Source organism: Callorhinchus milii, unplaced genomic scaffold (genome assembly GCF_018977255.1).
Source record: "Callorhinchus milii isolate IMCB2004 unplaced genomic scaffold, IMCB_Cmil_1.0 Scaffold10, whole genome shotgun sequence".
Classification (NCBI taxonomy): domain Eukaryota; kingdom Metazoa; phylum Chordata; class Chondrichthyes; order Chimaeriformes; family Callorhinchidae; genus Callorhinchus; species Callorhinchus milii.
The window spans coordinates 13,484,324-13,508,512 of NW_024704751.1; the positions used below are offsets into that span (position 1 = coordinate 13,484,324).

Sequence of the window (24,189 nt, forward strand, 5' to 3'; positions counted from 1 at the left end):
CTACCCAGGGTGAAGGGCGCCATATAAATGCAAGTTGTTGTTGTTGCTGCTGCAATGGAATGGGATAAAAAATCAATGTAGAAATCCATCGCAGGGCCAACAAGAAAGGGAAAGATAGGTTAAAGTATCGGAAGTCACCCTTTCATCAGAACTTTATCAGATCAAACAAACTTCTTGTCTCACAATGAGTTAAATGGCTCTTTCTGCTGGTTTCTTTTGCATGACAAAACACGCAGTCAATTCACTTTACAGTATGCTCCGAGAATCGCTTTGACATGTCTCGAAGACATGGTAAGGCGTTGTATCAAACGCAAAGATTATTATTATTATAAGGCAGCTCTCTTCATGTGCATCCTCTGGCACCACCGTGTTTGCAACACCATCAGGGAAGGCAGCTGGCAGTCCGACACTGTACAGTGGCTTTGACATCAGTGGGAATGCATAACTGACTCACAAAAACGCTTTAATAATTGTGTAATTTCGACAGCATCTGTTAATGTCTCTGCCTCTGTCTCGCCCATTCAGCTCAGAAGCTGCTTCGAACATGAAACAGAGGAGAAAAATAAGCGGCAGCAACGATGGTGCATTTCATCTTAACTCTTTAATCAAGGTATAAATAGCGGCACTTTTGGTTTAAATCAAGATGAGGGTTTTTTGCTTCTTCCCTGATAAGGCATTTGTCTTCGGAAGCTGTGGCTATTGCCCTGTTCTTGCCTCTGTCTTTGTCTTCTCGTCAGCTTTGGCTTTTGATGATGGTTTCTGGGGTCAGTCTGCAACGAAAAGAACTTGGAGTTTGACAAGTGCACGGGGCAGAATGAAATGTGTAGTTCATCATTGTTCTTTTTATCCAGGTTTAATCCAAGCTCTCACCCCCAGAAGGCAGAGCAGCTGCGGAGTCGGAGTTTGGCTCTAGGCTGGCATAACCCCAAACCTCGCCCTGTATCAGCGATTGCACAGCTCCTCCAAAAAACACTGGCTACAATAACCAAACAGCTTGGACATCAAACTCAGGAGTTCTCGGTACGACAGCCTGCCTGGTTTTATGTCTCTGAGTGCTGGAAACCCCGGGGATAATATTGCTCTATTAATTTAGTTTGTTAAAGGGCATTGTTTGTGAAGGCGGTGAGTGTATTGGATAAACACAAGTCTTGTGCCTGTCCAGAACAGCCTGTTATGTGGAGTCCTGTAGCGTAGTGGTTAGAGCACTCGCCTCGCAAGCGAGAGGACCGGTTCTATTCCTGGTCAGGGTGAAATCTTAGGCAAGTTTCCTTAGTCCACACGCCTCTGTTTACCTAACAGTAAGTAGGAACCTGATAATTAGTCGATTGGTGGATCGCTTTTCCGGGAGTGATAATACCCTAAAAAAAAATGTTCACTCAATCCACGACTGTTTGTGGGACACTGTTACTCAATTGGCTGCCCCGTTTATTACCTCTGAATATAAGGGAACCTGAAGACTTGCTTCCTGAGCCTTCTCAATGGCCCGAGTGCAGTCTAACTGGGATCTGATGGCTTTGCCAAGAAAATATTTGCTCATCCGTATAATGCTATTTGATGGATCATTTTTCAATTAAACCTGAAGATGGCTGGCTGGCAGGCAGGCAGGTTTCGAATGACTCAGCTCCTATCTTATTCTTCTGTTTGTACATTCAGCGAGTGAAGCTGTGGATCCTGAAAGGAATACCACAAAGGTTTCCCCATGGGTTACCCGTGGCTCATGCAAACGTTCAAGTATAGAAAAATTCTTACAGGACAAATATCGTGAGCCTAGCTCAGTTGGTGGCTCTCGCAACTCCACAGTAGAAGGTTGTGAGATCAAGCCTGACCTCGGGACTTGGAATTCATATCGTCCAGGCTGACATTCTCTAGTGCAGTGCTGGGTGAGTGTTACAGTGTCAAAGGCGCCGTCCTTCGGATGAGATGTCCAGTCTGTTTGTTTGCGTGGATATTAAAGATCCCTTGGCACTATTTGGTTGGAAAAAAGGGAGTTTCTCTTTCCCAGTGTCCTAGCCAACAATCCCCCAGAAAAAATTGACTTCATTCACTTCACAGCTGGTTGTACGAATTGGCTGCCACGTATGCCTACAAATAGAATCACTGCACTTGACAGAAGATCCTGTCAGGAGTTTTGACAATGTGGAAAGGCGCTATATCAAATGCAAGTATTATTATTATTATTATTATTATTATCCAATCTTCAACAAGCGATGAATGAATGTTCATCCAAGTGCTGGTAATATCAGCTTGTTACAAAACAGCTTAGCAGGTTCATGGTAACTTTCCTAAAATGATGGAAATTATAGCGTGCAAAGAGGATTTTCGGCCCATTAAACCCCATCAGAAATCCTCTCATTTCAATTCCCTTCAATGAGAGACAGCTTCTCGCTGGTCATTTATAACTAAGCCACATTCAATCACAATTTGCCCTCAGTTTATTGGAAAAACATTGCTACAGTTGTTTAAGGAGTACATTAAGGAATAATAGTAGTCCTTGCATTTGATACAGCTCCTTATCACATCTTCGAGACGTCTCAAAGTGCTTCACAGAATATACTGTAGAGTGAATTGACTGTATATTTGTGGACGAAATACAGTAGCCAATTGTGTACAGCAGCGTCCCACAAACAGTCGTGGATTGAAAGAACAATTTATTATTATAATTTTGTTTGAAGGAATTATTACTCCCGGAACCTGTATTACAACAACAACAACAAATTGCATTCATATAATAATAATAATAATAATCCTTGCATTTGATATAGCGCTTTTCACGTCGGGAGGACGTCCCAAAGCGCTTCACAGAACACACTGTAAAGTGAATTGACTGTATATTTGTGGGCGAACGCGGCAGCCAATTGCGCACAGCAATGTCCCACAAACAGTCGTGGATTGAAAATGACCAATTTATGATTGTTTTTTGGTTTTGGAGGATTATTATTAGGCTCTGTGTGGAGTAAGGAAACTTGCCCAAGCGTTTCACATCGAGAGGACGTACCAAGGTGCTGATTACATCACTGAGACAACTCAAAGCATTTCACAGGATTTTACTGTTCAGGCGAATACTGACTGTGTATTTGTAGGTGAGTGTGTTGGCACTGTATCGCAGAGCTCTCAGACGGCCTTGGTTTCCTTGTGCAGCCTGTGCCAAACAGCACATCAGATATTTCCCCTGCGGTGCCAGGAAAATGGGTGTCAGCCTGGCTCAGTTGATGGTTCTCCGAGTCAGAAGGCTGTGGGTTCAAGGCCTGGCTCGCTCCTTCTCTGCAAAAAACTCTTGCAAACAGTTTGTAATTTGGGTTTCATGTTTTGCCAAAAAACGCTATCAAAGAATACGAAGTGGGAGGATGAGAACAGGTGCCTGACAGCTTCACCCACTAAGATTCTCTCTGAGTTTTTGATGTAAATAACCGTGGTAAAGTGCTTAACACTGAGCGCGCCGATGACTCCTGTTTACCACAAGGAACCTTCCTGCAGTGGCTGTTGGTTGTCAGGGGAACAGAAGAGGGGAAAAAGCAAAAGCGAATTACATCTAAATTGTGGTGAAGTGAGTTGTACTGAAAACAGTCATCATCCAGTGCAGGTTAATGAGAAACCGTCACCATTGCAAGACACCCAGCACGGAGAACAGGTACAGTATTTGCAACTAAGCACATTTAAGCACATTTCCAATCTTCTGGCGCGTACTTTGCATCGTTTGGGTCAAAAAAGCGTGGAAAACTCGCATTTTTACAGCAGCTATCAAGTTGAAACGGTACGATAATTAATAATCATTTAAGTTTTGCTTTTGATGCAGCCCCTCATGGCATCGATGAAATACCTCGAATTCTACAATAAATGTCACACGATCCCAAGCAGCCAATTTGCGCGCAGTGATATCCAACGAATAACCACTGGAGCCAATGAAGTGAACTTTAAAATAATCCTTGGCATTTTATTTAGCGCCTTATCTTATCATTGAGACCTCTCAAAGCGCTTCACGGAATATACTGTAAAGTAGATTGATTGTAGATTCTTTTGGGCGAAACGTGGCAGCCAACAGCCAGTCGTGGATTGAGTGACAAATTTTTTTCTGTGGGAGAGTTTACTAGTGAGGGTTTATTTGGGAAAATTTCTCTCTGCTTAATAGTGCAATCTTTAACATCTACCTGAACAGGTAGACTAAATATCTGTTTAACATCTGATCCGAAGGACAGCACCTCTGGTAATGAACGCAGTGCATTCCCCATTCCCCCTCTCACCCGAGCACTGCATAATGAAACCCAAAGTGCTATTGAATGCTGAGGTAGTCCGTATAAGCATTCCGCTATTCCAATCATTATTCTTCATTAACTTCATTCTCTATGAGCCAAGGGTGTTTGAATGTGGATACTCCCTCATTGTGTTGCTTTAAGTTGCAGTTTAACTTGTGATGAGGTTCTTTCTTTTCCCCCCCCAATGAAGATTTTCCTTTTTCTTGCTTTTTGAACTGTACAACACACGAAATCATGTTAAAAGTGAATCTAGTATCAGCAGGTATCACCTGCACAGAGAGGGAGATCAGTGCAGGCAGACAGCTAACATCTTACCACTAAGGTCAGGAGAACAGGAAAAAAAATATCCTTAATGGCTAAAAAAAACCCAAATCCTGGAGCAATTAAGAGGCAGTGAGGATCTCCAATATTATACGTGTGAAATTGTTATTCTTCATTGTGTTTCATGCAGAGAGTTGAAAGAACTGTCACAGGTTGTGTAAAGCGAGAGAAAGCAGGAGGATTAGCTTTAAAATTTTAATTTGTTGATTCACGAAAGTGTATTTGAAGTCTCGTTCTCATGAATACATGTAGGATCTGTGAAGGTGTTGAATTCTCCAAGCTCTCCCCGAACTCCACCCCCCCCCCTCCCTCCATAAAGCCCCTTTGATCATCTTATTGTTTTGTCTACAAGATGCAGTCACTACACTTTCCAGTAACTCCAGTGAAGCTTTTTGATGCAACCTCCTGACGTGAAAGGCTCTGTGTCAAATGCAAGGAGTATTTATTACAAGCTGTGTTCCTCTGGATCTGTCTGTTCCTCGCTACCTAATGACAAGTGTAGAATTTTGTGCACAACTTCGAGAGAGGGCGAGGGTTGGGAGAAGCAAGGGATTGGTGTGATTTGGCTGTTAGCAAAGCTGTAAATAACATTGCACAGGAGTGTAAACTGGAGAGAATGGATACCAGGAGACCTCTATGGATTGAGGAATGTATTACAGGAAAAAAATCTCTGCCTTGAAGAAATTCCAGCGACACTAACTGTTTTGTGAAAAGATTGGGATGTCTATTTTCCTCTGATCGCAAAAACCAATGATCACTTTGCCGTATTTACGTAATGGGAGATCTTATCATGAGGACAAAGCAAAAAAAATGGCTGTTGGTTAACACAGAGTTATCTGTTAACCAACATTGTTTTTGTGCGATTAAAAAATTAGCAGCAAAAAGTGTAGTTGGCTTGATGAAAGTGTCACAGCCCAACGCCCCTCTGTACGAGAATGTGGCGGACAAGAATGTCCCAATAGATCTTCAATCCTGTGCCCACATCTGTAGCAACTTTAGTCAAATAACTAAATCGCTTGACCCCTTCCACTGTCGCCACCACACACACCCCCACACCCCCACCAACACACACATTAACATTGTCCTGTAATGGAATAACATTTTGCCCATGTTTTGTCAAAAAGAACTAAAGCAGAGAAGCTGATAGCGAGACGGAGTTGAAGGTACACGTAATGGTGCATAATTAGTCAATGAGAGTTGGTGCTTGTAGAGATGGTTTAGTCTTTTGAAGCAACGCAACACATAATTGGCTTTTGCTACCAACTGCAAATCATTTTCAATGGCTCTTGTTAATTCAAAAGCCTGTGATAATTTTGATGCTGTCCTTGTAAATGGGAAATGTAATGTCACAGTGCCGTGTTTGAACCGTGCAGTCAATTCCAATCCGTGTATTATTTGACGAGGATTACTTTCATATGCGTTGCGAACATCTTGTCTTTTCGAATCAATTTTTTTACTGAGGTGTGAAGGGAAAAAAAAACCTTTCAAAGCAATTATTGTTGCTTTTTGCTCTCCTTCAAACGATTTAATAATTACAGAATTATGCACATTCCCCTCGTTGATGTTAACTGTTCTTTCCAGCTTCCTACAAATGCTTGGCTTCCCAAGGCTCAGCAGTTTTTAAATGTTCAGAAGTCTTGCACTCAACTCAACTGCAAGCTACTTACTTAGATCTTGTAGAGTCCTGAAGTGTATTAGTTAGAGCACTCGCTTAGCGAGTGAGAGGACCTGGGTTTGATTCCTGAACGCGGTTGTGAGTCGATTGGCTTAACCCTTTTCTTGGGGTAATAATACCTCCAATAAAAAAATAAATAAATAGTTTCGCCCACAAATGCAGTCAATCTACTTTACAATATAATCTGTGAAGCGCTTTGAAAAGTCTGTACGATGTGATAAGGAGCTATACCAAATGCAAGGATTATTATTATTATTATAACTGAAAGCCACTTGCTTAAAACTTTTTTTGCCAGTGCAGTTACAGAGAAGGAGGCCTTTCATTGGGAAGAAAATTACACATTTTTTTCTTTCCACGTGATAATTGGGTGAGAGGGGAAGAGAGAGAGAGAGAGAGAGGAGACATCAGGGTTTGGGATCCTCTAGTTGGTACTGACACAGAGCAATTTTATGAACCCATTTCTTTCAACTAATATTTCGAATGCCATTTGGCCCTCCTATGATTTTAAGTGTGATCGCATGATACTGGGCCTGAGAGAGAGTGAGACTTCACATCTAAGGCACAAAATAATCTCTACAAATGTTCTTTACAATGTGCCATCTCACCATCTATGCCTTTCAGCCGAGCCAGCCAGCCCCAGAGCGCACGGTTTGAATTAAATGCAAACTATTATTCTATTAAAATTTCGTATGAAGGGTTTTGAACTTTGCAATAATAGGTTTATTGCAGGGAAGCCACTAGAGCTCAGAATTAGTACCGTCTCTGAACATACTTAAGCAATAATTTGCACTTGTTAAGAATGTTGAGGCAATAGCCGGTTCCTGCACTGAAGAAATGCTGCGGTTGCAAGTTGTGGCATTTAATCAAAGCAAAAACGACTTTTATTGCCAAGGAAATCCAGATAAATCATGTTGTGTTATTGCACTATAATACTTGCTGTGGTCTCGAAATCCTTATTATATTACTTCCCAGATGCAAAACTAGTCTTTTATTACACCCTCCTGTGAATCAAGTGATATTATTATTCAGTTGCAATGGATAATGATGTTGCAATAGTCTCTCATCGCTTCAGACACTATAACTTTAATGTTACTTTTAATTGGTTAATTTTGCATTTCTTTTCCTTGGGCGGCAAATTTACACTCAAAATTAGAAGTTGTAGCGCAAAGTCTTGAATTTAACCTTGTGGATTCAAATTATGACCTGGCTCAGTTGGTAGCGTTTTAATATCTGGGTCAGGACAGACATTGTGGGTTCAAGTTCGATGTTGGGATGTTGAACTCACATAAATCTAGGCTGATGCTCCAAGGCATTGTAAGAGCAGAAGTACTGCATTATCGGAGGTGCCGTCCTTTGGATGAAACATTAAACCAAAGTCCCATCTGCTGATTCAGGTGGATGTTAAAGATCCTATGACGCTGTTCAAAAAGAGAAGAGTGTTCTGGCCAACTTCCTGAATAAAATCGGCCATTCACTTCATGACTTTTATGGGTCGTTGCTGTGCACAAATTGTCTGCCTCGTTTCGCCTACAAAATACACGCAGTCCCTACACTTTAAAGGACTCTGGGACTCTATCTTGCGTTAGGTGGCGCTTTATACATGCAAGTTGTTGTTGTTGAATCCTGTGAAGCGCTTTGAGACGTCCTCCCGTGTCTGAAAGGCGCGATCCCAAATTGCAAAGAATTGCGATGATTTAGTTTCATTCGCGAAAGAATATCAGGCTGAGCACACGTGAGCTATCGCACCCGAGGACAACCTCTGCACAACCCGCTGCCTCCGTTCGACTGGCTCCGGACTTCTGCCCGCCCCTGGTGCCCTCCGCCCCAATGTCGGCGGCCGCGCTTTCAGCCACTGCGCCCCAAAACTCTGTGGGGGCGCTCTTCCTCCGCCCCTGCCGCCTTGCCCCTTTCCATCCCCATTTTCGGATCGCGCCCGAAGACCTTCCTGTTTGACCGCGTCTACGGTCAAAAAAAACCGCACCCCCCCCACCACCGCACCCACACAGCCCCAGCCCGGGCTCGGCGTCGTGCTCCGCCACTGTCAGGCGCTCTGGGGCGCTACCTTGCGTGAGGGGCGCAGTGTAAATGCAAGTTGTTGTTGTGGTGGTGGTGGTTGTTGTTGTGGTGGTGGTGGTGGTTGTTGTTGTGGTGGTGGTTGTTGTTGTTGTTGTGGTGGTGGTTGTTGTTGTGGTGGTGGTGGTTGTTGTTGTGGTGGTGGTTGTTGTTGTGGTGGTTGTTGTTGTGGTGGTGGTGGTTGTTGTTGTGGTGGTGGTTGTTGTGGTGGTGGTGGTTGTTGTGGTGGTGGTTGTGGTGGTTGTTGTTGGTGGTGGTTGTTGTGGTGGTTGGTTGTGGTGGTTGTTGTTGCGGTGGTTGTTGTGGTGGTGGTGGTTGTTGTTGTTGTGGTGGTTGTTGTTGTGGTGGTGGTGGTTGTTGTTGTTGTGGTGGTTGTTGTTGTTGTGGTTGTTGTTGTGGTGGTTGTTGTTGTGGTGGTGGTTGTTGTTGTTGTGGTTGTTGTTGTTGTTGCGACTGAACCCCGAACATTGTATGTGGATACATTGTGCACAACACCAGGGCTCCACCACAATCCCGACCGGAGGGGACGCCTGTACACCTATTTTCAATACAGTCCCATTTCTCCCCCCACCACCACCTCTAATGGGATTCGAGATCACTTGAACCGAAGTACAAATGTTAGGAGTGGAGTATACCATCAGCTGAACGACTAAAATCGTGGCATTGGCGTTGGTCTTCCCCCATCTCCCCCCCCCCCGCCCGCCATCCAAAAGTGCAATGGTTTGTGCCGACCCTCCTCTCGTTCACTCCCACCCCCCCACCCATCCCCTGCGTGCGTGCGTGCGTGAAGACGTCAGGACGCACGGCGACGCGACGCGACGCTTGCGGCGGAGCTCGGAGTGACGGGCGGCCTGACCAATGGGAAGGCGGGTCGGCGGTCAGTCTGGGCCAATCGCGCGAGGCGGTGGAAGCGGGTGACGGAAGGGGGCGGGAGCTGAGGCGTTGCTAAGCCGTCGGCGGTAATGGCGGTTGGCGGCGGTCGGTCGGTAGCGCCGGCCGCTTGTTAAGAGGGCGAGAGAGAGAGAGAGAGAGGAGGAAGAAGAAGAGGAGTTCAGCTGTTGTGTCATGAGGATTCCCGACGGGAGAGATTGGAGGCGGGAAGACGTTTGAGAGGACTGTTCACCTCAGGTAGGAACGGCCGGGCCGGGCGGGAGGGGCCGGGCGTCAGGCCCGAGGCCTATCGGGCCCAGGGCCGAGCGGCGGGACGAGGCTTCCATTCCCGGCCGTTGCTCACGGGGCGGGCGGTTCAGTGGAGGCGGCGGCGGCCGCGGCTCCCAACTTCCTGCTCAATAATGGGCTCCTCTTTTTTTTAGGCCTCGAGAGTGAGAGAGACAGAGTGAGTGAGTGTGAGAGAGAGTGAGTGAGTGTGTGAGAGTGAGTGAGTGTGAGAGAGTGAGACACAGAGAGAGAGAGTGAGACACACAGAGAGAGAGTGAGACACAGAGAGAGAGAGTGAGACACAGAGAGAGAGAGTGAGACACAGAGAGTGAGACAGAGTGAGTGAGAGAGACAGAGAGAGTGAGAAAGACGGAGAGAGAGAGAGACTGAGACGGAGAGTGAGAAAGAAGAGACTGTGAGAGAGAGAGAAAAAAACAGCAGCAGAAATAGCTGTTGTTTATATGAAATCATGTTTCTGATGCCCTCAACAGTGTTGTTTTGGGGTATGTGTTTACATATATATAATATATATAGTATCTATAATATCCATATATTTTTTTAAAAAATGATTTAGTTTTAAATCATTTGTTCTAATGTTTACTTTGGGGTGGGGGGAGGAGAGGAGGAGGGAGAGGGGGGAAAAAAAATCTTCCTATAAATTGCAGATTTGTTTTGCATCACTGGTGAAAAGGGATGGGTGGTAACTTAGTGGCCCGATGTTATCTTCAACCAGTGAGTGGTTTTGTTCATTGGGTGGGTGTCATTTTGACTCACTCAATCCACAGTGTCTCTCCCCCCCCCCACCCCCCCCCCCACCACCCTCCCCTGTTTGTTGCCTAAACTTTTTGCAGGGAAGAGTTGCAGGCACAGATCATCTGTTTGGGAAAAGCTTTGCCTTGAGATTGAGAACGTTTAAAGTTGAGGCAGAAGCTGACGTGACCAGTCAGAACACGAACGAATTCAACTTTCTTGAAACATTCCTTCAGATTCAGGAAGGGAAGTACTTTGTTCCGGGTTAAGAATCTAGTGATTCCAGCTTGCAACTCATTTTGAGCACGTTCCCCCCGTCCTCCCCCCACCTTTTGATAGTCGACACCTTTTCGTTTAAGTTACCCATTTTTGTAATTAACATTGCACCGTCACCGTCGCAAAATAATAAGAAAAAAAAATCAACAGGTTGCTTACTTTGTAGGAAAGTCAAGCTTTCTAATTCGTTTCTAATATTGATTTTTCTTAATGTGGTAATCAGCTTGTGGATGTGAAAACCTCAATTCCTTATTTTATTTTTGAAATTTAAACCCACGCGCACCGAGCTATGTTGTTAGAAATCATGAAACAGTCAAACTAATTGGGGAGCGTATAGGCTATAAGTTCTTCTGTGTTAAATACTGTATCTGCAGACTTTCCGTTCACTTGAGTCATACTTGGGTGTGTACTTAAAACCTTTCTCATCTGTCTCTAAGGAAGCCATCACTTTTGCAAGTGACAGCACATGACAGAAAACTCTTAATACTGACCGGATTTTAAGTCTGCTGTTTACTTTAACATTTTTAAAACAAAATAAGTAGTTATTCACTTCAATTTTGAAAATAACAAAACTTTGCTGACCCTGCCTATGACGGAGAGGTGACTAATACTGTATTGACAAATATGATGTTAAGCCTCATGTTTGCTCTTTGCTACACATTACCAAGGAAAGGAGAGGGAGTACATTGGATGTGGGCAATTGCATGTTTCTCATTCCAATCATGTTAAATTCCAAGGTGATATCAAAATTGGCAATATTACTAAACATTACCATACAGTGTGGAAACAATATCGGATGTGTTGACACCCCCATTCCATGTGTTAACATCTTTGGGGTCATGTCTGTGAAATAATATTTTGTTAGGGACAGAACAGAGCACTTCTGTACTTCTTAGTGACGGGTCAGACACCCAGCTGACCTAAAAAAAATAATTTCAATGACTTTTTTTAAAAAAACATGTGTTGCATCACTTTAAGGGGAGTACATTTTGCTGAATATTCCCAAAAAGTCTTTTAAGGAAGGCTTACGTGCTGATTAGTGGTAAGAGACAACTTGAGTGCAGAAGTTATAGAAGCTGATTTTCTGATGATCAGTACATTTGTTATTAGTGGCTGAATGCGTCTTCTCATTATAAACTCACACCATCAAATGGTCAACGCTCAATACAGTCTCAGTATTTTTCCTCATAGTAAAATCCTATGAGGCCCATTGAGACGTTTTATGACATGATGGGGTGCCACATCAAATGCAAGGATCATTATTATTAATGTTGTTAAATTTACAGATGAGAATTACTGCAGTTCCTTTGACTCCCTTATGACGTCAGAAAATGACATTTCAGTCATCAAAGTAATAGGGTTGGTGGGGACTACAGACAGAATTTGTGAAGGCATTCTACCAACCGGAGGAGGCTCTGTACTCTACGTAGTACAGTGACTAAATTAACTTAATGTTAAAGAGATAAGAACAGGAGTAGGCTTGTCAAACCCATTCTGTCATTATCTTCTGCCATTTTGTTAGATCACGGCAAATCAAATACTGTTGTTTTTCCCCTCAAAGCACAGTTAATTATTAAAAATATGCTCTCGTGATTGCTCATGCCTAAGATTTGTTTCATAAATTTAGATCGCTTCTTATGACCAAACACGACAGCTTAAGCAGGAGTAAGTTCTAACAGCAGTCCATATTTCAGTAGATTGTTGATGTTTTTTTAATGCAATATAATTTATATCACAACAAATGCTAAAACTGATTGTGACATTGTATATGTGAATATGAAACTAACTTTTTGTTCCATTTCATGTATTATGTACAGTTGTGTGATTGTGGGAATATATCTAAGTGGTTTGTATTTTTGTTTTAGAAGAGGAACTGGAATTGTGTATAATTTGTTCTGGTATCTATTTTGTACTGATATAAATACAGCTTAAAAAGCTGTTCCTGTCAGCAACCAGCTATGAGGATAGAAGAAATTGTTGGTGTACTGGATGGCTATATTTGACCCCAAATTCTGTCGAGATGGACTATTTTGTTTCAAAGTTTAAGATTGTGAGGTACTAGGCAAAGTCTTAAATTCAGTCCCTAATTTTTAAGATGGTCTTCTAAATTGAGAGTTAATTTAAGAATTTTCTAAAATTTCTGCTGATTTAAATGGGTCAAAGAGGAGTTTCAGGCCTATTGTGCATTATTCAGCTTATAAGAGTTAAGAATTTCAGCTGATTGAGAAGGGAGTTAATCTGCAAAACTGCCTCATTAAAATAATCACAAAAAGGGGATGCATGGTGCATTGAGTTTCAACGGTCACTGTAAATCAGCCAAAACCCCTTTCTTTCACTTCACCCACACAAATAGTTTAAAGGAACAATTGACAGAGCCTCCAGTAAAGCCCTTCGTTGTATAAAATGGTACAGTTCTACTAATTAATCTTTAATTAATTGACCTAAATCTGAACATTTTTGTTGGCATGAATTTTCACCCAACCTTACAAGTATCAATGTGTGACTTGTACCATACAATTCATTGCAAGTGGCTGCTGTGTATCAAGTAAGTGCAGTCTGCAAAAAAACAGGAAGTAATTGGTTTAACACTGTGCAACAGTAACTATTTTTGTAAAACATGGAAACTTTTAACTTGTCTAATCTTTAACGCCTGAATGTGGTCCTTATAGTACATGTCTGATAAAGAACCATCCAACTTCATTATGGCACGTTTGAGGATGTGAGCAATTTTCTCTTTTGGACTTTTGACACCTTAGTTTTCCGAAAATGTGCACATCAATGATGTTCGGGTAGAGAGTGAAAAGTTCCGAAGAGATTGAATTGTGTTAAACTGTTGTCTTCAACAGTCATCTGATGTAATTCACACCCTTCTAGAATATTTTGCAAGAGTATACCAGTCTGAGATTTTGCTATTATTTATGAAATTTAAAAAGGGCTTTCCTATTTCTTTTGTAAGACTATTTATAAATACCAGAACCCATTTACCTTCATTAGGTAGCCCTCTTGATATTTGAAGGAATCTTTTGGGATTTTGGATGGGTGGCCTGGATGAACCGATAGCCTGAAACTGTTTGACACTAAACCTAAGTAAAACCTTGGGTTTACGTGCGTTACACATTATATCACCAGTATCATACAGTAATGTATTCCTATGGCTTGAAAATTATATGACCATTTTATTGAATACTTTAGAAACCTAAGCACAGTATACAGTTATAATGAGGCTTGAATTTCACGGTTTAGCATTTTTTGAAAGTTGTATAAATTCTCTTGTTTCCTTCATTTGTTTTTTTTTTGTGTGTGTGCGCTATGGAAAGAAACCGATCCCCAAAGGCTGCCTAGCCGGCAGATTGTAAACGAACTGATGATAAGCAAACTTAAATTTTACAGAAGTATTGTACAAAGTAGTCAAGACAGAAATGTGTGTGAAACCCCAATAGGGAACTAAAACCTAGATTATTAACTTTATCTTTTGCAACTTAAAAGCTGCTTGCCTACTTTTGTATTCAGTGCCTCGCATGTGAAATAGTAGTGCAATTTAGTCCGGGGCTATTTCTGTTATATCTGTTTAGCTCATTCATATTATAAGCTCACAACAGAGTTAGTATTCCACTATTTTTAAATAAATTCTATAATAATAATACTCCTTGCATTTGATATTGCGCCTGATCACTTCATCGAGACATCTCGAAGCGCTTCACAGGATACACAGTAACGTGGTTTGGCTGTGTAATTTATGGGCATCGGTGCAGTGGAAAGAGATTAATAAAAAAACTCAATATTGTAGTATTAGATTAGAAATATGAATTTGTGGCTTGCATCGCCTGTTGTACACCTAGGCTAACCCAACAATTATTGTATTCTATATAATCCAGCACGACTGATCTGTTGCTTCACTCCCTGTTGCCAAAGCAGTATAGCAGTCAGCAATTTCTACAGGATATATTTTGAGTAAGATTATATGGTGTAACGTAACTAGCTTACATCAAACGCTCAACAATTTAATACTGGAGTCCTGCAGCTCAGTGGTTAGAGCACTCACTTTGCAAGTGAAAGACCTGAGTTCAATCCCAGGCAGAGGGGGAAACCTTGGGCAAGTTTCCTTACTCCACACAGAGCCTAATAATAATCCTCCAAAACCCAAAACAATAATAAATTGGTCATTTTCAATCTACGACTGTTTGTGGGACATTGTTGTGCGCAATCGGCCGCCGCGTCCGCCCACAAATATACAGTGAATTCACTTTACAGTGTGTTCTGTGAAGCGCTTTGGGTCGTCCTCCCGACGTGAAAAGCGCTATATCAAATGCAAGGATTATTATTATTATTATTCCTGCTTAAATGGAAACCACAAGCAGAACTTCCAGTGCTTTGTTGGCAGGGATTGTATTTGCCATTTACATTATGGTCTGCAATACTCCAGAGGTATCATGCTATCAGAACAGTGCTCTAATTTCTATGATTCTGCAATTTAATACGAGGAATAATAGAAAGGTAAAATGTGAGTCTCGTGCATCATGGTATGTATTGCACTTCTGCAACATCATAAGATTCATGTCAAATATCTCTAATAACGCTTCTGGAGGTTAATTAATGTGCAGCTAGACAGCCAATACGGTTGAGTATTGGTCACCCACTTTAGGAAGATTGTGAAGGCCATATAGAAGATGCAGTGGATAATAATAAATACAGTAATAATCCTTGCATTTGATATAGCGCCTCATGTCTTTGAGACGTCTCAAAGCGCTTCACAGAATATACTGTAAAGTGAACAAAACACAAAATACTGCAGATGCTGGAATCTGAAACAAAAACAGAGAGAGCCGGGAAAACTCAGCAGGTCAGGCAGCATCTATAGAAAAAAGAAAGTGAGTCAACGTTTCAGGTCCACGACCCTTTGTCACCCGAAACGTTGACTTACTTTCCTTTCTCCATAGATGCTGCCTGACCTGCTGAGTTTTCCCAGCTCTCTACTGTAAAATGAATTGGTTGTATATTTTGTGGGCAATAGATTTACTCGGTTTGATATTTTAAGAAATCAGCAGTTTGACCTATGAGCAGAGACTCTTTTACATCCTCACGTAGTTGTTGCTCTAGTTTTAATTATAATTAAACTAACGGATAAGTATACAAAATTATTCTTCCAGGTGGCCCTTTGAATGTTTAGTTTATACCTCTATCCTCTTATAACGGTTTGATAAAACACACTTCCTCTAAGTTAGCAGAAGTGCTGCTTGCCTTCTGTTCCTGAGGTGTTGATGTTCTAGCTGATGACTATGTATGTAAAGTATTGGATGTTGCTGTTGAAAAGACTCAGTAATACAACCTTATATAGTAATTCCTTGGCTGCTACCTCCATATGTCAATCACATGGTTACAAAAGAGAAAGTCTGAGCGATTGTTTAGATAAATAGCGACTATAATAATTGTTAATGTATTCTACAAAGAATTGGATAATAAAGTTCTTGCCAAAAACCCAGTTTTTTTNAGGTTAAGTCCAGTGAGAAGTGACTTAAATCAATGTTATTCTGTTAGATATCACTCCAGTGTACAGTAAATGTCCAGTGGTGTCCAGATTGTTGACAATACTGTATTAAGGGAAGGAGTATATGATGAAAATAACAGGTAACCAGAGAAATATGTTAATATTTCAAATTGTGGAGCTCAAATAGTTTTCAAAACCTTTTAAAAATGTATGCATTTTGTTTAGAAGTTCAACTTGAGGTTTTTAATTTTAGTATTTGTGTGAAAATCCGAATTATTTAATGTATATGATTGCACAGCTATGGAGATGCAAATGCCATGGAATGACAAGTTGAAGAAAAATACAGATTTTGCAAAATACAAATTAAAACCCTCTTTGAGATACAAGGGAGATTGTGTCAGCGTTTCCCAAAGTCGAGATTGGAATTGAGTGTTGCCTTCCAACGGTGTGTTTTGTAATATTAAAATGTCACACTGTGTTCTGCTTCTTATGTTTTTTGACATTTTTTAAAATTCTGCATTTCTAGGTCTTTTTGTGTTGAATTATTGTCAGAACCTGCGCCACAATGCCTTTAGTGACGAGGAACATCGAACCGAGGGACTTGTGCCGCCAGCCTCTGCCTAATAGTGTTCGTAGTGAGCTGGAGTGTGTAACGAATATCACTCTCGCAAATGTCATCAGACAGCTTGGGAGTCTGAGTAAGTATTGCATCCATCTGCTGTTTCAATTTGTTTGCAAATGATACACAAAAGACGTGTTTTCCCATACACCCAGTGTTTTTCTATGAAACACTTAAATGTCACCCTAGATTTGCAGCATGGTTTCTTATGTATGTGTTAAATTTCACAAGATGACGAGAAGTTGAGATGAAGAAAACCCTTCAGCTATTTGATTTCATCCTTCCAGATACTATCCTACCATTTTCTTATAACATCCAGTTAGATTATAAATGAATCCAGTCCCCTGCTCTTAACTATTCTTTTTACTCTTTATTACTTTCTATTTGAAGAAATGCTTTCTAAAACTATCCTTCACATCCTTGAAGCTGTAAACGTTGCCCCTATCTTGGAATAGCCAAAAGCATTGTATATATTTTTGAATCATGACATTTAAAATGTAGTGTCTAATTGCTGTTAACCTGCTTTTCTCATTATTGACAGGCAAATTTGCCGAGGACATCTTTGGTGAATTGTTCAACGAAGCAAGCAGCTTTGCCATTAGGGTAAACAGCCTTGGGGATAGGATTGAGCGTTTGCAACTTAAAGTAACACAACTTGATCCCAAAGTAGAAGATGGTGAGAATAAAATTTTGAAACATAATTCACATTTACTTGACAATTAGCATCACTTACAGATTAGTATGAACTGTTCATTTAATTCTAACATGGATTAAAAATATTCCTTTTTGCAGTTTCGCTGCAAGGGATTAACCTGAGGAAAGCTTTCAGGAGTTCCCCAAAGCAGGATCAGCAGTTGTTCTGTCGTGAATCTCTGCCACTACCTATCTGTGACACCTATAATTTGGGTGACAAACCTCCACCGCTGAATATTTTGACCCAATTCAGGTATGGAATGTCTTTTAGCTTCATGTCAACATTGTGTTACCCTCTCCTCAGAAAACGCAGGTGCCTGCTGAGCAAACTATAAAGTTATATTCTGAAGGAGTAAGGGATATATGAGGGAAAAGGGATAAATATACAATATATTATATGCATATATATATGACTCTTATGTTACCTTAGTTTGTTGCATCACACAGTATGTTTGCGACTTGATAGGAATGCAGAAATCTTGCAGGAATTGTTGCAATCCGAAAGTTGCTGTTCCATTACCAATTTTTAGGGCTAGTTGAGTCCATTTTCAAATGGAAAACGCAATGAGCAGGCCTGATTTACTTTGGGAGTGCTAGCTGTTGTTCCAAATTTAGCTTAAAAGCATTTCTGCATTGACCGTTCCGTGAACCGTGTAGTTTCTATATTAAACTTTTACAAGACAAAACTATTAAAAACAACACAGATCTACTTTGAGAACTGCTAAAATAGTTCTGCTTTACTTGAAGGTAACCAAAATCATGCTTTGCCAACTGGAACTTGCCGGGGGTACGCAGTCAATTGTTTTGACTACTTTCTGTTATTCTGTTAAAATCACACTTTGCAATGGTGGACAACTTTACATAAATTAGTTTCAGCTAAACACTATGCAAATGTGTGACTATTACATTGCTGAGAACAATGTTTTGTATGCAAATACCAGCTTGCATTCTTGCATACAAAACATTGTGCGCGATTGTGCTACGAATTTTCACTTCGTACACAAAAGTATTTTGGTTTCTGACCACAGAGAGCTATTTCTATCAGAATTTGCATTGTAATGGAACTTCAAATGAATGGCGTTCTTATTCTTTTGTCGACTTCTGTTCCAGGGATGATGGAAAAGAGAGCCTCAAGTTTTACACAGATCCTTCTTACTTCTTTGATCTCTGGAAGGAGAAAATGCTGCAGGACACCAAGGATATCATGAAAGAGAAAAGGAAACACCGGGTATTGCTTTTTTTTAGAATTTCAAATAATAGAAAGTGTGTGTATGTTTAAAGAGTTTAACTTGTATATTGAGTATATGTATATCTGATTCTTCTCTTTCTCCCCCCGGATAATTTTTTCCATGTTAAACTAAACCACTATTGTGTCTTTTCAAGTCATCTCTACACTAGTAATACCTACCCTGATTTTTTTACACTGGCAGGATGATACTGACATATAAAACTAGCAAGAACATGGCAGTCCAAAACCATGCTAAACTTATACCAACGTGACAAAAGTCTCGACAGGTAGAGGTTGCATGCCAGCATGTGTTTGGAGGTAGCAGAGTGTTAAACCCAGCCAGATCTGGTTGTGGGTAACCCCTTGTATTCTACATAAAAATCGCTATCTTGTTAATAGCTGTCGTGTGTGTGCATGGCCTTTTAAAACTCTTGCCTGTCCAGTGGCGGATTCTCTCTCTCGTGAGCTGCACTGTGGGCGGGCAGCAGTTGCTCTAGCATTTATTTAGCAGCAACATTGGCATGCTGGCTTTACAGACTATTGCAGCTTTACTGAGGTATAAGAAAATACCTCTGTATGACAGTTAATTGGCCAAGTGGGAATAATCTCTGGCACTGCCCGTCAGTGTTAACATGATATCGACCGAAAAAGATATTTTTGGATCATAGTGCGCAGGAAGCAAAACATCCTCGGGAAAATATGTCTTTGGAGACAAATATTGATTAAAGGGGAATGAAAGATTGGTGTTCTTTCTCTATAATAAAAAANCCCTTAATTTCTCCATTTATTAGCAGCTATTTTTTAATGATCTTTTAATAATTTTTGTCTTGTTGGAAGTCTACCCCTTAGGGTTTCTAATTTTGGTACCAGTTAGAGGGGAAACCATTGTAACACAGTTATTGAGATCTGGAATATTTCAACCTGCAGTGCATATGAGGGCACAAAACTACCACTGGATTTAATGTCAATTGTGACATTATTTCTGGATTAGACCAGGTTGCCTACAGAATTTGCCTCAACCACACACGCAACCTACACAAGGGGAGCAGAGAACTATAACGCCAGGTCTCTGAGAATATTTCTGAGCAGTTGGCCATTGTGGGTGTCTTTAAAGGAGAGAGAGATGGGGAAGTAATTCATACTTATCTAGCCTTTCCTCCTTCAAAAGTACATTTCTGAGACCTTTTCCTTATTAAGTTTTTTTTGTATTAAAAGTGTTGAATTATCAGCAGAAATTGTGCTTAATATTTGGAGTCATTTGAATTTGACTGTGGGTAAAGAATTGTTAAGGAGAGGCAGTGAAAATGCCAAGTGGATGTTCTCCTTTTAATAGCTGTCATTTTTGGGAATGAGAAATGCAATATAAATGTAGTCCAAGACTGTCAACCCAACATCTGGATAATTTTTTTCCTCACGACTAAAGATTCTTAGTAAATGCAACAGAAATTTGATTCACAGTCTCATTCCATGAGCTTATAAACTGACAGAACACTGCTGGTGCCTTATTTCCTTATTTCATGCCTCAGCCGTGATATTTTGCAGTATTTGAATGTTTTGCAACGTTAGTGTTTGCGTGCATTCAATCTGCTTCTGCTCTCTCTTTAATTATGAGACCTTAAAATGCTGTAAACTGTATTTTTCATTGCCAGTTATGACTTCTTTCTCTCACTTCTCTCCTACCCCAGAAAGAGAAAAGGGATGTTTCCAGCAGAGGCAATCTGAATCCAAGGAAGATCAGAACAAGGAAAGATGAATGGGAAAGAATGAAAATGGGCAAGGAATTTGTAGAAGCAAAACCATCTCAGGATGAACTTATGTATGTTTATTTAAAGTTATTTTTGAAATACAATATTTGACCTCCAGTGTTAAGCCAGCTTATCAATGTATTTGATGCAATCTGCTTATATAGATTTACTGCCTTACCTGATGATGCAGTTTTCGATACATTCTCACCTGTTGCATATCCTGGTCTTTAACTGAAAGCATTTGACAATATAGTTATGACGGGGCACGGAAGGGAGTCACCAGATATGGGGGAAACCCTGTTACAATACCCTTCCCCCTTCAAGTTCTGTCTCACTTGTAAGGCAAATGGGTTATGGTCCCGACATTTATTATAGACTCCCAAAATAATAATCCCTCAAGAAAAAAAAAACAATAATAAATTGGTCACTTCAATCCACAACTGTTTGTGAGACACTGCTGTGCGCAATTGGCTGTCGCATTTCGCCCACAAATATACAGTCAATTCACTTTACAGTATATTCTGTGAAGCGCTTTGAGATGTCTAGAAGGCATGATAAGGCGCTATATCGAATGCAAGGATTATTATTATAAATGCTATACATCACAAGAGCAGCCAGATGCCTTTCTGCATGCATGCAAGTGGTTGGATCTGGATGAAATATTTCAAAATGCATTACAAATCTATTTTCAGCAATTACCCTCCATTAAATTGCCTTGAAGAATAAGTCTTTAATAAATGCTGCATTTGGTGATACAGACCAGATCTTATCCAGAGATGGGAGAACAAATTGTACAGAGATCATCACTAAGTCTATATCCACACAGAGACAGTCATTACTGGCACTGAGTCAGATGTGACATGCACTCAGGGTATATTTATTCCTTTACATTTTAGCATGTATAACATCAGCATTCTGGGAAAGAAAAGGTCATTCCTTTGTGAGCATTTCTGATATTCCTAGTGTAGAAATCGCAGCCTTTGAGCCCATCTGTTTGCATCTGTTTCTGAAAATTAACTTTCAAGCGGGGTGGTGTCATTATGCAAACAGATGTCCGCATAACATTAATATTCTGGAAGACAAGATGTTTGAATCTGTTCCATAGTATCTGGTTGTTAGTACCAATTGAAAATTTTAACTTCTCAAGACGCGCATTTGACCTGAATGTTAGTTATACAGCTTTAATGCACATGTTTTGGGCGATACAGTTCCTAAAGAAAGACACAAGTATCCCAGAATTGTGAAGGTAAAACAAACTTCTCCAGGTAATTAAACATTACTGTTTTACAGGCCGCAGGGTGACATGGTCAATCATAATGGAGGCATAATTCCAGATGGAAGCGATGTTCCTGTTTATAGAACCCATGGAGGGTTTACTGATTCCATTCCTTCTCCCCCAATGTCACCTTCCTCTGATTTACCTCCACCACCGCTTGATTTTGGGTAAGATCAGCTATCTGTCAAAATACGCTACTGTTCCTGGTTCCACATACAGCGAGGTCAACCGTAGATTAGATTTGTACAGTTATTTCATGTTGTAATTATAACCTTTTGGACATTGACACTGTGACCCAAATAGATGGGTCTGATGGCAGAAGTCTCCCGCAAAGTGTTATTGCTTGTTACTTGTACAGAAAAGTTTTAAATAGAGTTAAGGGCGTGTTCGAACATTCGTTAGGGCTACAAGGAACGGTGCCTGTTCCATACCAGATTGTGCTGGACAATGGTAAATGTCCACTGTCATTAAAAACATACCAGTTAGAAGGTGAAATTGAGAACACTCTATTAAAGGTGCAATTTGTTGCGTTTGTGTTAATTATTCTTCTCTTTCTATAGATACTCCGCGGACATGCAGCAAAAGGCTTCGTTGACCTCTAAAAGGGGGAGCTATGTCAGTCCAAGTATTCCTCCTCCAGCACCTCCCCATGGTCCACCGTTGGGTACTGGTTCTGCTCCACCCCCAGCTCCCCCACCCCCACCGCCGATGGCAGATTATGGGGGGCAGGCACCTCCTGACACCCCTCCACCTCCACCTCCCCCTCCTTCCATGCCGCCAATGCAGTTCCATGCAGGTTCTTCCGGTTTCGCTGCTCCACCAGCCCCCCCACCACCTCCCCCCATCGACCAGTTCTCCGGTCCGCCAGCCCCACCGTTTTCATCCGCAGCAGGAGGCCCCCCTCCCCCACCACCTCCCCCTCCCCCTCCCCCTGGTCAACCCTCTTCATCCTTTGGGAGTGCTCCAGCACCGCCACCCCCAGCCTCGGATCCTAAACCCAAAGCGTCTCTGCCCCCAGTGAGTGACGCTAGGGGTGACATGCTCTCCGCTATTCGGCAAGGTAAGGCTCGTAGCACTGTCCCTTTAATTCACGCTGGGAGAAGGAAGTCAGAAAACCCAGAAAGTCTATGCAATTTCCTTCTGCCATCTGCTGTAAGCTTCAAATACACTGTGTCTGTGATGATCCCTAAAGCAAAGGGGCAGTTACTGGGTGACTTTTCGGAAGGTATTACGTAGTGGAAATTATGGGGGAAGTCCGACTTTTTGTCAATAAGATCAGCCTCTATATTTGACAGTAATTAGTGACTCTCTTTAATACGATAAGGCACTGTATGTGTATTTTTTTTAAAAAAAGCTTGCCTTTTTTTCCCCTTATTAGTTTCTCTACTACAATCGTCTCTATCGATTGCAGATCAGTGAAAGGTTATGAGAGTGAAATGCCAATGTATATTGAACCGACGTTTACAGTAAATTGTGAAAAGGGCATAGGCAGTTTCGATCTGCCATCAGTGTTATATCAAACGGCTTCAGTCAGGCCAAACATTCCAACAACGTAATTAATGCACAGTTGAAAATGAGACGATTTGAGTGAGTTAATTTTGCCGTGTGAACGTTACACCTGTAATCTGCAACCTATTGTGTTTGCTCTCCAGGCTTTCAGCTTCGTAAAGTTGAAGAGCAGCGTCAGCTGGAGGAGAAGAGGGACCACGTTGGCAATGATGTGGCCACGATCCTCTCTCGGCGAATTGCTGTTGAATACAGCGACTCTGAGGAGTCCGAGTTTGATGACGAGGAGTGGTCTGACTAACCTGGCTGCCAATTGCTTTCTGCTTAAAGGAGCCAAGTCTTTTTCCAATCATCTATTCACACATGAATGTAGTACTCTGTATTATATGCACAGGCTGTGAGTGGGTTGAGAAAATTAACTTCGAGGAAAAAGCTTGGTGTTATTATGGAGAGCTGATAATATATAAAGTGCCACATTTATAAAATAATAACAAGGACCTTGTTTATTGCAGTATTCCCCATACACTTGACTGCATTGGGAAGAAACGTGCCAGAAACAGCAGGATTACTAACATCGAAACTGCTTTTCCCTTTGAACTATTATTAATTATAGTGTACATGATCAACAAAATATATTTATCTGACAATATTTTCCTTCCCATATAAATTAATTAATCTGCCTTTTTATCAAAAGCTCTAGTTAGAATGGCTGATCTGTAATCTACTTCATACTTCAGCTCTTTAACAATCTTGTTTGCAGGTGAGATGCACTTTCTTGCTAAATTTGGGTAGGTTTGTGTAGTTAGTTCCTTTTGACTGACCTGAATAAATTAAAACCAGCAGTAAAGTATCCAGGAGCTCATTGCTGCCATTATAGTCTCTGCAAGTAATCCTATATGAAGCCCCTATTCTGTATTATTAGGACGGTTAAGTTACCAAAGTGCTTTATTGACTACATTTTTAAAAGGGAATGGGTGTGAAATATGCAAAATCTGGTGAAAAGATAATTTTTAGGCCTTAAATTTTTTATTTTTAACATGCCAACAGGTTGTTAAAGTGGTGTGCCCTCGACTTGTGTTATTACCGACAGGTATCCCCACTGCTTATTTTACGTAAAGCACACAAAATGATTGA

At 41.1% G+C, this 24,189-nt stretch overlaps 1 protein-coding gene across 1 annotated transcript; it reads left to right on the forward strand.

The window, feature by feature from the left end:
- Window positions 1-9,233: 9,233 nt before the first annotated feature.
- On the forward strand, window positions 9,234-24,050 carry wasf2 (WASP family member 2). The gene is made up of 9 exons (XM_007894746.2): window positions 9,234-9,447; window positions 16,515-16,686; window positions 17,149-17,283; window positions 17,400-17,553; window positions 18,411-18,528; window positions 20,214-20,344; window positions 21,564-21,716; window positions 22,110-22,609; window positions 23,202-24,050. The coding sequence occupies exons 2-9, from the start codon at window positions 16,554-16,556 to the stop codon at window positions 23,354-23,356; spliced, it is 1,479 nt and encodes a 492-aa protein (XP_007892937.1). The 5' UTR covers window positions 9,234-9,447; window positions 16,515-16,553; the 3' UTR covers window positions 23,357-24,050.
- Window positions 24,051-24,189: the final 139 nt, after the last annotated feature.

Bases quoted from the DNA above. Each gene is read 5' to 3' on its own strand.
- wasf2 (XM_007894746.2), top strand. From the start codon at position 16,554: ATGCCTTTAGTGACGAGGAACATCGAACCGAGGGACTTGTGCCGCCAG. The intron at 17,554-18,410 runs GTATGGAATGTC...CTTCTGTTCCAG, and splicing joins AATATTTTGACCCAATTCAG to GGATGATGGAAAAGAGAGCC. The intron at 22,610-23,201 runs GTAAGGCTCGTA...TTTGCTCTCCAG, and splicing joins GCTCTCCGCTATTCGGCAAG to GCTTTCAGCTTCGTAAAGTT.